Source organism: Canis aureus, chromosome 16, assembly GCF_053574225.1.
Source record: "Canis aureus isolate CA01 chromosome 16, VMU_Caureus_v.1.0, whole genome shotgun sequence".
Classification (NCBI taxonomy): Eukaryota; Metazoa; Chordata; class Mammalia; order Carnivora; family Canidae; genus Canis; species Canis aureus.
The window spans coordinates 1,738,109-1,755,481 of record NC_135626.1 but is presented as its reverse complement, the minus strand read 5'-3'; the positions used below and the strand labels follow the sequence as shown (position 1 = coordinate 1,755,481).

The 17,373-nt window shown below is 47.8% G+C and overlaps 1 protein-coding gene across 19 annotated transcripts in view; it reads left to right on the top strand.

Annotated features, from left to right (window-relative positions):
- Positions 1–17,373, top strand: part of DENND1A (DENN domain containing 1A) — a 509,667-nt gene that overhangs the window by 432,486 nt on the left and 59,808 nt on the right. For all 19 annotated transcript variants that reach the window (XM_077850604.1, XM_077850612.1, XM_077850613.1 and 16 more), the window contains 5 exons: positions 10,287–10,391; positions 10,777–10,864; positions 12,794–12,834; positions 14,979–15,050; positions 16,291–16,347. In XM_077850604.1, coding sequence (XP_077706730.1) covers positions 10,287–10,391; positions 10,777–10,864; positions 12,794–12,834; positions 14,979–15,050; positions 16,291–16,347 — 363 coding nt within the window. The remainder of the gene's footprint in view (positions 1–10,286; positions 10,392–10,776; positions 10,865–12,793; positions 12,835–14,978; positions 15,051–16,290; positions 16,348–17,373) is intronic.

Here is a 17,373-nt window from a genome sequence, read left to right as displayed (position 1 = left end):
GAGAGAGAGAGAGAGGCAGAGACACAGGCAGAGGGAGAAGCAGGCTCCATGCAGGAAACCCGACGTGGGACTCGATCCCGGGACTCCAGGATCACGCCCTGGGCCAAAGGCAGGCGCCAAACCGCTGAGCCACCCAGGCATCCCCTCCGCCCCCCCCTTTTTTTTGCTTCAGATTTATGTCCATGTCTTCTAGCCTTTTGACCCATGAGTCCTGTATTCCTGGGACTACAGCTAATGGTGGCTTTCCTGCTGGTTACTTTCGGGCTCATGGACTTCTGTCCCAGGGACCCACCGGGCCCTCTGAGCCACCGTTTTTGCAGCACACGCCCCGAAACTGTCTTCTCCTCACTCTCAGGAAACTGAAATCTTCTCGAAGCGGTTTAGGGCCTCCTTTCTTGGGACTTGGGGATGCAGCCATCATGGCATTAAACCCAGAATCTGGCTCTCAGTGGCAGGCAAACTCTGGTGTGGCCAAGCAGGCTGAGCCAGTAGGAGTCTGACACTGAGATCTCAGCATGGCCAGTCCAGTTTCCACATACTGGGGAGGGGAGCTGTCGCCCTCCTGCAGCATGGGATGGTCCCCAGCTTTCTCTCACTTCCAGCCATGCCCTGGCGCTTGGACCTGCCCACAGAACGGCACTGGGCAGTTGGAGCACGCGGAAGATATGATTTCCAGGATATTGGGAAGCAGACGGAGGCTCCAAGTAATGAGATGGCTTCTGTAAACGTGTAGTGGAACCAGAACACACTCGTTTCTCCAAACTCTCTCCTCATCAGGGCCTTCTGATCCATCTCTGTGTACCACTGGAGCGGCCCCAGGCAGCTGAGAGTCACATACCATCGCGTGTCACATGAGCCCAGGGCCGGGCTTTGCCTTTCTGAGCCTCGGCATCCTTATCTGTAAAATGGAAATCATCCCACCACCTACCTCACAGGGTAGCCAGGAAGAGTAAGTGAGGTAGCGCGTGTAAAACCACCTAGACGGGGCGTGCTCAGTAAGCTGCTCAGTAAGCGGGAGCTGGTTTTAATCACTGCACCTGCTTTCCTAGTAGAGCCGATTCCCATCTGCATTTCTTAGGGAAAGCAAATCTTAAGCTAGTATGCATGAAGCCCCACTTCATTGTGTCTCCTCAGCTTCCACAGGCCTCCCCGCTCATCTGCTGTGCCTGCACTAATCAGAATTTCCTGACTTTTCTCTGTTTGTCTCGGTTAATGCAGAAGGAAGGGGCTGCTGGCACAGAGGAGCCAGGCGTGGGCCGACGCGCCTGTGATTTGAATGTCTTTACTGTAATCTAGCGAGTGTGTGTGGGGGCTTCTGTCAATACTGGAGCGGCTGGCCAGAATGGGCAGATACTGTCCTCCCAGCAGCCCCTGCAAATCATCAGAGTAGCTCTTGTTGGGCACCCACATTCCCCCTGACTTAAATCATCCGAACAGTGAGCTGGCTTCCCAATGACACATTGATTCTTTGTTTAGGGCTTATTACGGTGACAGGGGCCCAGGCTGGGAGGCTGCCCCTGGTGTGCCTGGGCTACAGCGCAAATGGTTCAGAAGGCTGTCTCGGCCCTGTCACCCCAAAACACATCTCAGCCCAGCCGAGCCTGAGCCATCTGACCGTAAGCCATGCGGCACCTGCCTTCCTGGGTCCACTTTGGTGAGGGGAGAGCGTGTGTGTGGACCTGGGTGTCATTGAGACCTATTGAGACCCCCCCAGGCAGAAACACTTCACCTGCCTGGGCATCCTTTCCCCATCTGTAAAATGGGAGCCGTTAATGAATGTATCTGCGCTCTGGTGAGGATTCATGTGAGGGGAAGGGTCAGGTTGGACCACAGCAAGCACTCAGCTGACATTGGCTCCCTTCTCCCTAGACTAATGCCTGCTGTGGCTAACCTGAAATTATTGTAATCTAACCCAGCTGTCCCCCTTCCTCCCTCCCTCCTCTGCCTCCAGTAAGGATTTTGCATTCTCTATGCCAGACACCATGCTAAGCCTTTCCTGTGTTGGCTGGAAACTCACCCTGCTTCCTTGGCAGCCACCACAGCTTGACCCTGTGCGGAGCAGCATCTGGGACCCAGCTCTGGAAGTGGGGCCGTGGCCCCAGGCAGGGGGCTCAGCATGAGATCCGCATGTGGCCTGTGGGACAGTACTAGCTACTCAGCAGGGGCTATTGAAGCCCCCTTCGGACTTCAGAACAGGGCTCCTGGCTGTGCTGCGCTATAGCCAGTAACTTGGTATTTTATTAGGAATTTGGAGGTATTTAAACAAAGTGCAACTGGGTTGGGCCTGCTGGTAATGAATGGGGCTAGATTTTCCAACTTCATTCTTAAATGTAAAAAATGAATGTTGATCGGACTAGGTGCTGTGCTAGTCTCTTGTACCTACACCAGTTATTATCAGCCTTGGGTACATCGGAGTCCTAGGGAGTTTTAGAAACTGTGGCCCTGGCATTGGGGATTTGAAAAGCACTCCTGGTGATTCTAGTGCATGGGGGATTGAGCACTACTGACCACACTGTCACATCCTTCCCAGCGTATCCCCCTGCAGGTGGGAGAGAGAGGATCTCTCAGGTGCTGGCATCTGCACACAGGGTCAGAGATGGGACTGGAACCCAGCTCTGTGTTGCACTCCCCCACCTGCCTCTTCCTGCTGTGGCCCAGCTGACACCTACTGCATGCCGATGCTGAAAGTAGACCACAACCTGCCCTCCAGGGGGCCTGCAGAGGCCTGGAGGTGCTGGGCTGGGCACAAGTAGTGTTGGTGTGGAGACATCCAGGTGGAACTGCGGGCTTCTCTTAACCTGAAGGCATCACGTGAGGTTCTCAGAGGAGGTTATGTGAAGAAGGAAGCCAGAGGGGAGCTATGCAGAGAGAGGTTGGCAGTGGTGAACAGTCCAGAGTCTCTAGAGTAGGAGATGGGTGTCCAGATGAGGTAGGCAGGCGAGCGTAGCTAGGACATTCAGCTATGGAAGGTCACAAATAGCCTTGAGGGTCCCATTCAGGAGTTTAGGAACCCCACTTACATGGACCAACAAACTTGCTTGAAGCTATGCTATGCTACCGCCTCTAAGTCCGATGGCAAACAAGAGTCCACCTCCAGAACTCCTACTGACTATCCTGCAAAGGGAGAGGAGAGAGGCCTGTGCAGTCACGGGGTCCCGTGTTCAGAAAGGCCTGTGCCTGCTTCAGTGCTCCACTGCTACCATATTGAAATTCTTCAATTTCATCTTGGAACTTGTATTTTATAAAAATAGTCTGATGGGACAGTGGAGTGTGTGCACGAGCAGAGATCTTTACCAACATCCTCCCTGGGGTCTTGCCATCCCAGCCTCAAAGAACTTCTCAATGCCCTATGCACAGAGTTGCAGCGGACCCACGGTGCAAGACTCAAACCCTTACAAGGTAGAGCTTTAAGGTCCACAGCGGAGGAAGGGGGGCATTGACAGCCCCACAGGCCGCTCTTTGTGTTAGAACTAGAACTTGCTTTGGTGCCCTCAGAAGGCAGAGCTGTTCTAAGAACCACAGACGATCATGCAAATGATCACATTTCTCATTAACGTTACCTCCTCGTAGTCACCTACTACTACTTGTCATGAAAATGATGGAGAGGAAAAGATGGAGCAACTTTAGTTCCTTTTCCTTTCTCATCAGTAAGCAGAAGGCGGAGAGAGCTAGGAGAATGTGTGTATATCAAGAATTGAGGGGATCCCTCGGTGGCTCAGTGATTTAGTGCCTGCCTTCAGCTCAGGGTGTGACCCTGGAGTCCAGGGATCAATCCCGCGTCAGCTCCTTGCATGGAGCCTGCTTCTCCCTCTGCCTGTGTCTCTGCCTCTCTCTCTCTCTCTCATGAATAAATAAATAAAATCTTAAAAAAAAAAAGAATTCAAGGAAAAACAATTGAGTTTTGTGCAGCATTTCCACTGTCTGATAAGAACAAAATACAAATGCATTTGTGAGTCACGAAAAACAATCCCACATGTTAGCATTTAAAACTGGCATTGCACAGTATAAAGTTGAGCAATAGGATTCATACTAATAATTTAAATTTTTTTTCTTTACGTAGAATGGCATTAAATAGTAAATTTAAAAAGCATCATAATGGGCCTAGAAAGAAACCATGAAAGAAAGAAAGCTTTATATTTTAGTATAGCACTTAGAGACTTAATAGAGCTTTTTTCCCCATACATCCATTTTGCACGGTGTCCCACAAATTATGTTGCCAGCCCTGGAAAAACCCAATCTCTGCCCCCCAAGAAAATGGTTATTTATGGAAAATCTACTTGCTGTGCTCCGCCATAACCTTCTAGGCAATGCTATGAGATGGACCAGCCTTGGGTAAGTGTCATAGGTGAGGAATGACAAGTCACCTGAGATTCCATAGCTAGGGTCACGGTTCAAATTCAGGTCTTTCTGACTCCCAAGACATGTTCTCTCTCCATCTTATTGTGTTACCTTAACACAATCAATTTTAATCAATTTTTTTTCTTAATTTTAAGGTTTTCTCAAAGGTGTCTTTAGCCAAAAAAAAAAAAAAATTTAAAAAATAAAAATAACCAACCCTCTGGTGTGCCACTTTTCACACTGTATTATGGTTATTTGTTCCCTGAAGAGGGATTCCTTGATAATAGGAGCATTTCTTTTGGACTTCTTATTATGGAAAATTTCAAATTTATACAAAGGAAATGAACTCCCACATACCCATTGCCCAGCTTCCACAATTATAAATATTCTGTCATTTTTTAGATTAAAAGATTTTTATAATTATAGTAAAATATGCATGACATAAAATTTACCCTTATAACCATTTTTAAGTGTACAATATAGTGGCATTAAGTACATTCACGTTGTTGTACAACCATCACCACCACCCATGTCTACAACTTTTTTCTCTGTCAAAATGGAAACTAATGTGCCCATTCAACAACTCCACATCCCTCCCCATCCAGCCCCTGGCAACCACCATTCTACGTCCTGTCCCTAAGAAGTTGACTACTCTAGATATAAGTGGAATCATACATGTGGTTGTCTTTTTGTTACTGGCTTAACACTTAACATGATGTCTTCACGGTTCATCCATGTTGTAGCATGTGCCAAAAATTCCTTCCCTTTTAAGGCTGAATTATATATCATTGTATGTATATTTTGTTCATCCATTCATCTGTAGACACTTGGGTTGCTTCTGTCTTTTGGTGACTGTGAGGAATGCTGCTGTAAACATAACATCCTGCTATTCTTGTGTCATCTATAACTTGGTCCACTCTCCACCCTCAAATGATTATTAGTATTACTTATAGGAACTGTATTTTATTCATCTTTGTATTCCTCTAACACAGAATCTGACACATCAAAGGTGTTTTTAAAATGTTTGAATGGATGAATCTTCCAGAATCATTGTTTTTAATTTTTTTAAGCAAGGGCCATAAAGAATGAACCCCTCTTTCCACCTTAGAATCAAAGAGTAGGGATCCCTGGGTGGCGCAGAGGTTTGGCGCCTGCCTTTGGCCCAGGGCGCGATCCTGGAGATCCCAGATCGAATCCCACATCGGGCTCCCAGTGCATGGAGCCTGCTTCTCCCTCTGCCTGTCTCTCTCTCTCTCTCTCTCTCTCTCTCTCTCTGACTATCATAAATAAATAAAAAAATTTAAAAAAAGAATCAAAGAGTAAATGTGCACATAAAATTTTTATAAATTTGTGAAGGAAAATAAGAATTTAGTACTTTAAGTATGGATCAGCAGAACAAGGAAAGTCATCCCTTCAGAAGACTCTGAGAAGAGGTTTTATTTTTATGCCAGTACCACAGTACTATCGATAAAAGCCATTTATTTCCTAAAGTATCAAAAACATTTGGAATCACCAACTTCACCTGTTAACAAAGATGGATTCATTAGTAATGGAATTTTCAACTGATTCCGTATGTCAGAAGATAGTCTGAGAGTAAAACTTGTCTGTTTGTAACAAAATCCTTGATAGGGTTAAGCAGCTGTGTTTAACTGTCCTCCGGGTCATAGATGGAAAACCCTACTAATGTGATCTAAGCTTGAACGCTCACGGCCTGACTTGCCTGCATTCATGTAGCTGTCAGCCAGTAGTCCTGTCTCTGAGTGTCGCCTAAAAAGACAAAAGATTTAATCAGTGTAACAGGAGAACTAAATCAGCAATTCTTACAAAGGAGGGTTTAACAAGACACCTTGCACTGCAGAGAGTGGAGTGGGTTCGTCATTTCAACCAAAGGAGGGAGAACAGAATAGCTGGGGCACATGGTTCAGCATCTTTGATGTGGGCCTGTGGCAGGCAGAGCCTTCACAGTGGCTTGTTTACTCCCAGGAGTGTTGCTGGTCCTTTCAGTATCTATCCACCGGGAGAACCTGAAGGGTTCCAACCTGCAAGAGCTCACCTGGTCTCATGCAGGTGTTCGTGGACAAACAGAACTGAGGCCTCAGGAGAAGACTTGAGCTGCGAATGGACCGCATGCATGATGGGTGGGCTGGGAAGGCCGTGACATACACAATCTTAACTCGGCCCGTTAGGGTCTTGTGACCTTGGGAAAGTGACCCTAACTATTAGTCTGTAAAGATGAGGCGAACTATGGTTTTTTGTCATTTCCTTAGAAAGCTCCGGGGGAATGAGCCCTCTGTGCCCGTAGCCAGTCAGACCTTTAAAGATAATCTGACAATGGGCGACAATGTCCCTGTTTTTCACCAAGATTAGGATAAAACAGTTGCCTCGAAGGGATGGGATTTGTTTACCTGATTCCTATTCCCCATTTAGGCTCCACTGAAATGTGCCCACTTCCTCTCCAGATTTCTGACCCCCTGCCCTGGGAGGATTAGCCTTTTCCTTTCCTGGCTCCTGTGGATGTTTTGCCACCCACCCCACTCCAGGAGCACTATGCTGTACTTGTTCCCATGCCTAACTGACACCGCTGATATTGTTCTTTAAGCTTTTTGCAGAAAAAGCCCCCATTGTCACTTTTTCCCTGAATCTTTTCCATCCGCACCCGTGTCCTTTGTCCGTTTTTATGGCACAGACATCTGATCCAGGGGGGATGTCACCTCCAGTAAGTAGACAACAGGCCCAAAATGTTCATGTCTCCCCAAAGCTGAGATTCTTTCTGCTCTCCGCCAGCTAAATCCTGCCTCGGGCTACCCTTACGTACAAATCTAGTTGCAAACTCTCTCGAATTTATTGGTCCCTCAGCAGACTACTTCCTGGCAATGCTGGGCCACAGCTCTAGGAGTAAATGCTAACAACTCCAATGAGCATTTCCTCCAAGGAGCTCTAAACTCTCTGGATACAGGTGTCACTCACCTGGCATCATGTTCTGAGACTTCTTTACTGTCAGGTCAAGTGGTGTCTTAGCCACACCGAGACCACAGGGCTCCTGTGGCAGGAAGGGGGGTCAGGCTCATCCTGTGGTTCTGTAGCCAACATCCCTGAGCTTCTAACTGCGGGAGGGGCTCTGCACTTTTCCTGGGAAATGCAGTGAGGATTCCGGCAGGGCCTCTGCCCTCTTGAGCTCCTGGTCACAGGATACCAGTGAGGATTACTCAGCACCCAGGAAGGAGTATGCCAGGCAGAGTGGGAGCACTGAGCAAGAGTGAGTGACTACCACACAGAGGCCTGCGTGTAAAAGGATAGTCTAGGGGCACCTGGGTGGCTTATTTGGCTAAGCATCTGCCTCCAGCTCAGGTCATGATCTCAGGGTCCTGAGATCGAGCTCCGCATCGGGCTCTACACTCAGCCAGGAGTCCGCCTGAGATTCTCTCTCCCTCTCTCTCTGCCCCTCCCCCCTGCTTGTGCTTGCGCTCTCTCTCTCTCTCACATACACACACACACACACAAAATCTTAAAAAAAAAAAAAAAAAAGAGGATAATCTAAGTACAAGAAACAGAACTGGAAGGGGATGCCTGGGTGGGTCAATGGCTGAGCATCTGCCTTCAGCTCAGGGCATGATCCTGGGGTCCAGGATCGAGTCCCATGCTGGGCTCCCAGCATGGGGCCTGCTTCTTCCTCTGCCTCTCTCTGCCTCTCTCTCTCTCTCTCTCATGAATAAATAAATAAAATCTTAAAAAAAAAAAAAAAAGAAACAACTGGAAGAAGTGAGGAAGTAAGTGGGAAAGGACATGGCGTGTGATCAGGAGATGCATGGGGAGCAGAGGAAAGGATACACAGAAGGACTCTGGAAAAGAAAGCTGGGCCAGCTTAGGAAGGGTTTATGTGCCCAGCCTAGGAACTAGGACTTTTCCTGTCCTCTCCTACCCAGGACCCGTGTATGTGGCAAACACACTGCTTGGTGTACAATGTTGAGTGAAAGAGGTGCCATTCCTGCCCACACGAAGCTTATAGTCTAGTGGAAGAAGTGAACATTAATCAAATAATCACCCAGCAAAATGCCTCTGCAGTCAAAGTACCTAGATAAGACAGTAGCGTGATCCAGTGTGCATTTTAGAAATCTCAAAGAATTGAGGTAGTTAGAGGGAGGCAACCAGAAGGGACATAGAATTAAATCTCTGCCATGGCAGGCCGGCCTGTGCCAGGTAGTGGGATGGTGAGCAGGGACCAACTTGATTCCTTTCACTGGCAGAACAAAAAGGACTTGGGCAGTGTGAGAGGTCTATGGGGAGCTATGGATAATACCAACTTAAGAAAAAAACAGATGTGAGATACAGTCCAGGTGGGCTAATAATTGGACGTTTGGGCCATTTTGCGTTTGAAGTGTTAATGGGCCATCCAGGTGGGGATTGAGACATATGGTTTTGGAGCAAAGGACATACTAGCTATAATTTTATCATAGGTCATGGATGAGATGGCCTGAAGAGGGACATAATTGCCCTGTTGTGGTTCCTAGGATGGAAGCAGAACTTGCAGGCCACAGGGATGTGATGCTAGGTGGGCTTTAGTTTGTTATTACTAGCCCATCTCCCAGCTGTTCAGCAAGAAAGGTATAAATCATCATGCCAAAAAGTGTCAAATGTCCCGAAAAGTTCTTTTCCTAAGGAACCAATATGCTTTTTTGTCCTCACAGACAATGTGAAGTTTGCATGTTTCCCTTCTTGCTTTCACAGCCAGGAAGCTCAGAGCTAATTTTGTAACTTTGTTTTAGAAACCATATAGGACCTGCATATCCAGGTTCTCTTTTCCCAAGTAAACGCATTTTATATATTTATGTATTCTTCAACTCTGTTTTTTTTTTTTTTTCTCTCTCTCTCTCTCTTTGTTTTAGGTGTTCATGTAGGCTGCTTCAGATCCTTGTAAAATTAGGTGGGGCTTAACTGTATAAAAATAAGCACCACCCCCTAATCTTGGGGTACACCTTTTGTGAAATGTCTGCCCCATTGCTGAGCTAATACTGGCCAGATTTAAGCAGGAAGAACCCTTGGAATTCACAGCAGCCAGACATTGAATTTAATGCTCACGTAACTCGTTAAAAGAGGATAAAAGTACAGCTTCAAACATCTCCTTGTTTACCACCAAGTCTGTAAAGGGAGGGGTACCTTTAATTCACTTCAAGGTGTAAAAACCTGATCTTTAAGGATTGAGGAGACTCCACTGAAATTAAAGGCTTGTCTGAGGAGATGAGCACTCCAGATCCCTTCAAGAAAGTATCGAGGTGTTGACTACAAGGATGGGATGTGTCTTCGGCTTAGGCTGTTGTTTTCTTCACTCATAAAACGTAGTTTGGTAAAGGCAGGCCTCCTCATCAGACGGCGAAAGCACGTAGTTGACTGGATGGCAAATCTTGTTTTTGATCAGCCCTGATTTTTAATATAAATAATTATCTTAAAATTATAATTTGCTATTGGCCAAGAACACCGTTCAAATTGTGTTCCATGGCGAGTGCCTCAGGGACCAGGAAGGTGCTGGGGTTAGGGAGGAGACTGCCAGCCACCACCCCTGCCCCCGACTTCCCGCGGAGCAGCGGGTGCTTGTACCTAGCAGGGCTCCTTCTGCATGAGGTGCTACTTGAAGAAAGGATTCTTTTCAAGGTGAAAAGAAGTCTGGAAGTTCTCACATTGGAGGGCACATCCCACGAGCTCGATGTTGGGGTATGGCTGTGTCCTACGGAAGGGGCCGGGAGTGGGGTTCAGAATCTCAGCCTCTTACCAACTCTGGGACTTTGGAGGATGACTTTTCCCCCTCGGAAACTGCCGCCTCTTTCACAGAACAGAATGTCTGAGATGATAGTAGCCACTTTACCGGGTAAAAGAGGATTAAATAAACTAGATGGAGAAGCACCCTCTACCTGAGCCTAAGAGCTGACGGCCCTCACCCCATCTCCATTTCCCAGGAGGAGCCAATCACCTTCTGTGAAGAAGCCTTCGTATCCCACTATCGCTCCGGAGCCATGAGGCAGTTCCTGCAGAATGCCACCCAGCTGCAGCTCTTCAAACAGGTACCCTGCCTGCCCGAGGGCGGCCTGTGGCTGGCCCCCGACGGGCATTTTTGCAGCCACCTTACTGGGAGTCCGGAGCCTGCAGGCCTGCTGGGGGCCGGGCTCAACCCCAAGGGGCTTGGAGTCCGGGGAGGGGATGGGCGCGGAGGGTGGTCAGCGACCCGACAGACCCTTCACAGTTCTACCGTTCAGATCTCCAAGTTATCATAAATGTGCAGCCAGTGTTTTAAAAACTTATTTTTAAAACAAAACAAAACAAACAGTTACCCCAGGCCGTTTCCTGTCTTGGGAGACGTGGTAGTTCTTCAGTCCTACATTAAGGTACTGAATGGTTTTCCCCGTTTCTTTGCACAAGCTGTTATGCTTTTGTTCTTTCTTTTTGTAGTTCATAGATGGTAGACTGGACCTTCTCAATTCTGGTGAAGGTTTCAGTGACGTTTTCGAAGAGGAGATCAGCATGGGCGAGTACGCTGGTGAGAAGCGGTTCATTTTCCATTCTGTGCCCTAGGTTGTCACATGGGACTGGCGTGTGCGTGGCAGGGAGTGGCAGTGGCTGCTTTTTTCCTTCAGTGGGGGTTGGAGAGAGACAGATTTCACTCTCAGCCTTGAAATGTTTGAGAAATGCCTCCGCCTTTTCTGATGAGACAGGTGCGCCTTGGCCTCTCTGAGATCCTCTGTCCTGGGGTCAGTCGCTTCCCCTGGTTGGCCAAAGTCTAGGGAAACGTAGTGGCCAGCATGCTGCAGCACAAAGCAACTGAGGCATTGAGTTAGGAGAGCCGGCTTCACACCAGGACCCTGCCTGCAGGAAAGCAATGAGAACTTGGTCCCGCCAGGTCACCTCTCCAGCTGAAGTGTCCCTGTCTGCCCTGAGGAGAACAGTGCCCACCTCAGGAGTCCTGTGGAGATTGGCTCAGAGAGGAAAAGGCTTGTGCAGCCATCGGGACAGATGCTGGCACAGGATTATGACTAAATAAGTGTTTTTCTTTAAAAGGTGAAAAATCATCACAGAGGGCCCAGTCTCCATAGACCATTAGGCCTGGAGGGATCATCCTGTCATTATTCAGAGGAGGCCAAGGAGGCCCAGAGAAGTGTTCGTGGTGGGCCCTGCTTCCCGAATCCCAATGTGGCTTTCTTTCCAAGTCCCAAAGCCTTAGTCTGTGGCAGTGAGGTCAAAACCAAATGCAAAATAATAATAATCGTGCTGTTGGCTCCCTCGCTGGTGGGCACGTGCTTGGTCTGGACTCAGCTTATGTAATCCAGCTGGTGGCCCATAAATTCATAGAGTCGGGCATAAAACCTCGTTCCTAGGCCCGACCAGCCTGTGCCTGCGTGGAGAGCGCAAACAACCAATACAACCAGTCCACAGCCAGGGACAGCGGGTCAGTGATAGGCATCTCTGGGACTCCCGCCATGTCCAGGGCCCTATAGAGTAAGAAACAGAGGACCGAGTTTTGCCCTCAAGGAGCTTTTACTGGTAGGAGAAAGAACTGCATAACTAAAGACAAATACAGATTGAACCAGTGCAGGAAAAGGAGCAGAAATAGGCTTTTATGCAGTTAGAATAGGACTCCACTAATCCTCACTCTGTAATGTGAGAGCTTCACAAAGGAGGCAACGCTCTCAGAGTTGAATATGAGTTCTGAGGAGAAGACAGGCTTTATAAAGTGTTGTTAAACTAAGTCAAGTCATTCAGAGCTTTTAGAAAAGCTGCCCAATGATAGGACCTCCTTATCCCTCCAGACAAAATGAACAAGCTCCCCCAACAACTCCTCCTTTTTCTTTCCCTGTCGCTGCTCAAGTGTGCTGGGGCTGAGTGTGTCCAGCAGTTGGGGGGACACACAGCCCTGTGGTTCCTGACTTGGGGTGGCTCACAGAAGTTCAGAGAAAGTGGACTTCTTCTAACAGGAGTTACCTGTTTTTGAAGGCTGTTCAGAGGAAGGTGGGGGCGGGGGGGACAAAGAGGAAATGACGTCTGAGCCATTGGTTGACTCTCCTCGGCAGAGAGAGTAAGGAATGGTGGCCAGCAAGGGAAGCAGCCTTTCTGAGGGAATGGAGGGTGGAGGGGATGGAAGTACAGGGTGGAAAGGCCGAGGGGGTGATGGGACCAGGACAAGAAGACTGGAGAAGAGAATCAGGAGTGCTAAGGGGTCCCACCTGACCTCTACCCAGTTGGCAATGAGGAAGGAGAATTGGGGCTAGTATTCAGGGCACCAATAGGATTGGATCTCTGAGAAAGAAAACTTGTGGCAGCATCTCGCTGCTGCCTCCTGTGGGGAGTAGAGCATGGGAGCTTCCATGTCCTTCTCCAGACTGAACTCTTCAAATCCTGCTTGCTGTAAGCAGTTCAAGGAACTCCTAAGGGCGCATAACTTTAACCACTTCTCTAACTCCTCTTTTCCCAGGCAGCGATAAACTCTACCATCAGTGGCTCTCCACAGTCCGGGTAAGTGTGCACCCCCGCAGAGCCCCCCAGACCCCTCCTGAGCCTCCTGGCAGCCCTCCACTTCCCCTGCCACCTGCAAGGTGGTCTTTCAGTCCGGGGCCCTCCATTCTTTCAACAGAAGATGCTTCTGCTTGTAAAGCCAGGCCATCTGGTGCCAAGTGGAGGCTTGCGTGATGAGACCATCTAAGGCATCCCTCAGTGAGGGCAAAGAGAGCCAGGAGAAGCTTCCTCATCTCAGGAAGCTGGCCAAGGCCTGTTGAGTGGATGCTGTTATCCTAGAGCATTTCTGGGGAGACCAGTGTGATTGGGAAGTTTTCATAAGAAAATAAAAAATGCTGCTCTGCAGTGTTGTTCACAGCAAAGGCTCCTGGGACGATGGAGGACTTATCACTGAGGTTTTCACTGCCTCACTATTGTTATGAACAGTTTCTTGTATTGGAAGCTAGGTGCTAAGGTCTTCAGAAGCCACCAAAGAATTCAAATTCTTGCCTGTGCTTGGGTTTGTCAGTGTGCATGTACTGAAGGCGTCTTGTGTACCGGCCTCCTGTGTAACAGGGAGCAGGAGGACACAGTCCCTGCCCTGGGGGAGCTCCCTGTCTTCTTGGGAAGGTGCATGTAAATGGGCAACTCCAACATAATATGTTAAGTGTTCTCTCCTGCTTGTGGGCTGAGCGTACCACTGCCAAGGCAGGTCCCTTGGAAGTGGCTGCAGTTGGCCGAGAATAAGCAATTCCTCAATGAAAGAACTCTTTTGTTCTTCTTGTATGGCCAAACACTGCACTTGGCAGATCATAGACAAGCAATAAGGACTTGTTGATTGATTGGTAAAAGGAGTTTTAATACTCCAAAGGACCATTGAAATAGGATACTGAGTAATTTTGGAAAGCAGTGTGGAATAAATGAGTGGGTAAAAATTTCATACTGTCCTACAACATAGAATGCTTTCTAGGTCAGACTGCAGTGTTTTTAATTAAAGCTCAAAATTCCTAATATGGGCTGTTACCAAAAATTGTGCTAAGAGTTAATCCCCATAATTATCTCACTGTATCTTATTCTTGTATATACCTACTTGATCCTGTCTCTCTCTTTGTTCAAATCAGTTAGAATCATCTTCCCAAACCACTACAAATCTGATTATTGATGCATCTGATTAAAAATCGTCTAGAGTATGGACTCCATATCCTGGCCCCTCATGCACTGACCCCATCCGGCCTTAGCCCCACTTGCGGTTCCTCCAGTGACTGCACTTTTTTAACATGTCCCTAGAATGTCCTTCCTGTCCCCCACAGTCTCCATGGACCAGGCCAAATGTTTCATCCTCTAATCCCTCCCCTGACCTTGCATACCAGGAGCTGCCTCTACACACAGCCAGTACAGCTGTCACGAGCTTTGGCTGCAACTGTTGACACTGGGGTGCCCCCCAGACTGGAAGCCTGTGAGGGCTAAGACCAGTCTCCCTGGGACTGAGTACCCCCCAAGGCTAACATAGGGTGTCTCTGCAATGAGCCCTTACAAGATGCCTAGAGCCTGTGCGTGTCATATCCATTCATTGCATCCTTTGTGTACTGGGCGAGCCGTCCCTCCTCCTCTTCTCCCCTGTTCTCCCAAAGAAACTGAACAAAGAAACTGGTATGTTGGATTTGTATGAAAGCCATGATTCCCGTTGATGGCTTCTCATTCTTTCCTTCCCTCAAGATATCGATGTTAAGGAAGGCAGCCTACCAGAGTGATTAAAAATAACAACACAGAAAACCACGGTGAGGAAAGAAAGGCACATGACCAAAGGTAGCCAAATAAACTCGATTTTCTTGAGAAGCCATAGATTACTATGGGGAAACTTTGCCTCAGAGAGCCCACGAAGAGCTTTTCTTCCAGCCAGCGGACGGGTGCCAAGCAAAACACTGGTTCCCCCTGCAGCTAGTTATCACTATCCTCATCCTCATCCTGCTCTCCCGGTACCCACCCAGGGCGATCCTGCCGTGGCCATAACTAATTGCCCAGGACCGGTTACTATCTAGGCCTGTTTCTCTAATTAAATTACACTCTTGGAATGTTGCTTAACTTGTTCAAAGAGAAGAGACTTCTGTTGGTGTTGGCCCACTCGATCTTCAGCCCGAATTGCTAATTGACGTTTTTTATTACAGAAAGGAAGCGGGGCAATTCTGAATACTGTAAAAACGAAGGCGAACCCGGCTATGAAGACTGTCTATAAGTTTGTGAGTACTGGTCTTGGTCTTGGGACCCGAACACATCTGTCCCTTAGCAGGATGAAACTCTCGAACATACCTGACCTATACTGCGGAGATGATTCAAGAGCCACCGTGTTGTTTCCTAAAGCTTCCAGGGCTCCTAGAGTTACTTAGTGTTGATTATTTTGTGACCAGGTCAGAGATGCTTTTCATTTTAAACCGTTTCTGCTCACAGCTGCTGCAGTCAAGAAATGGGAAGCCACTGGTTTTAGCTTTTAATAAGATGTCGACGGGGGTGGCTAGAATGCTGGCTGCTCTTGCCTGTGTCCCTGACACCTGGAGGTGTGGTCTACCGGGTGTTATGGTAAACCCTTTCCTATGGGGATCCCCATTATCATGTCAAAATAAAGCCGCTCCTTTGCTGGTTACTGAGGAGTGCTCATGGTGGGGCACACTCCCTAATTGTCCCAAATCCTTCATCATCTCTCTCACCACTGCCCTATAGGACGTGCATTGTTTGTGAGACTCATGCCTACAGCAGAGAGAAAATAGGAGAACACGTCAGCTCCCGATCCGATGTTCCATCTCTTACAAGTATTTTTTTTTTTCTCATGGTTTCTCTTGCTTGCTAATTTGACATGAGCCACTTAACTGGAGTGGTTTTGTTTTATTTCCATTTTTAATTTTGTTAGTCCTTTCTGTGCTTAAATTGTAGCTATTTTAACCAGGCGGGTGGCTGCCAGCAGAACCATACAGGTCTAAAATGACAGAAAATAAAAGCCAGGGTGTGTGCCGAAGTGAGATTTAAGAAACGGCGCTAGGGAAGCCCAGCGATGTGTCTGCTCAAGCCAGTCAGCCCAGGCAGAAAATTGGTCCTGAGGCCCTGCCCTGGTGAAATGTAATAGATATTCAGATTCTTGCAGCCACAAAAGCTGCTGCTCTATCTACACTTACTGGTGGCTGTCACCAGGCTGCTGAGATAAATAATTATAGAGAGCAGAAGAAGGCCTTCGGAAAGGGGGGAGGGGGGTACTCAGTGCCATCAAAATGCAGAAAATAAAATCTCCATAGCCTCTTTAAGGGATTTTTTTTTTAACCTCTTAACATTGTATTTGTTTTCATAGCCATTATGTTTTCGACTTGATGATCCCATTTTTCCTTCTCTTTTTTAGTAATCAGAGAAGGTGATTCGCAACGGATTGAAATCAAGCGTAGTCCCTGCTGGAAACAGAGAGAGAATCTTAACTTAAATTAATTTTTCATGCAGGCAAAAGATCATGCAAAAATGGGAATAAAAGAGGTGAAAAACCGCTTGAAGCAAAAGGTACTTGAAGTTCTTATTCAAAATGTATAAGCACCGTGTATGAAACGCGTGGCCACAAAAAAGTATGATGTGATCAATAGAGGGCTGTTTGATACAGTGTTGTTAGCACACTTCAAAATGCATTACCAGCTGTCCGGGAGTTTTCACACTGTTATAAATATTCACAGATAAAAAACTGTCTTCAAATAACATTAAGACTGGCTTAAATCCACAAAGGCAAGCGAGTTCAGAGTTACCACTGTCAGTCTGCCCCTTGCCCAGCCTACCAGGCCTGGGGTTCATGAGGCTCTCTAGAAACTGGCTCGGCCTCCCCATCAGGGCCCCTCTCCCTCCCACAGCTGACCTCTGCCCTGGGGCTGCTTGTAACCAAAACCAAGAAGCCTCTCCAAGGTAATGACCTCCGTGGTTCCAGCATGCACATGGCCACCACGCAGACACAAAGCACAAAGGGTGGGTTTCAGGAGGACACCACAGGCTCCCCTCACAGTGGCAGGTTAACCTAGAGGAGCCCAGCAGTTCCCGTGTAAGACTCTTGGGCAGCGGGGAGAGGGCTCTGTCTTCTTGGACCATCAGTAAGATGGTGTGAAATCCTATAGGCTACTTGCTGACCAAGACTCCCTTGCCTCATTCTCTAGCCTTGTATAGGGAGGTTAACATAGCGGAGGGTGTTTTTATATTATGGTGAATGTCATCATTATCAGGGTTCCACACTTCGATGACCACTTCCTAACGACGGTTATGTCTAAGCCTTAGGAACAACCCTGGGGGGTATTATTCCCATTTCATGTGTAAAGAGACTAGACTGTGGTTCAGGGAGGCGCTTGACGGGATGAGCCGTGGGTGTTATACTATATGTTGGCAAATCGAGCTCCAATAAAAAAATATACAAAAAAATAGACTGTGGTTCAGAGGTAAAGGAATTTGCCCAAGGTCATGCTGTTGGAGCTTACAGAGCCTGGATGGGGTTCTAGACTCATCCATTCCCAGTGTCTGTGCTCTTACCACAACAGCGTTTCGTATTACCTT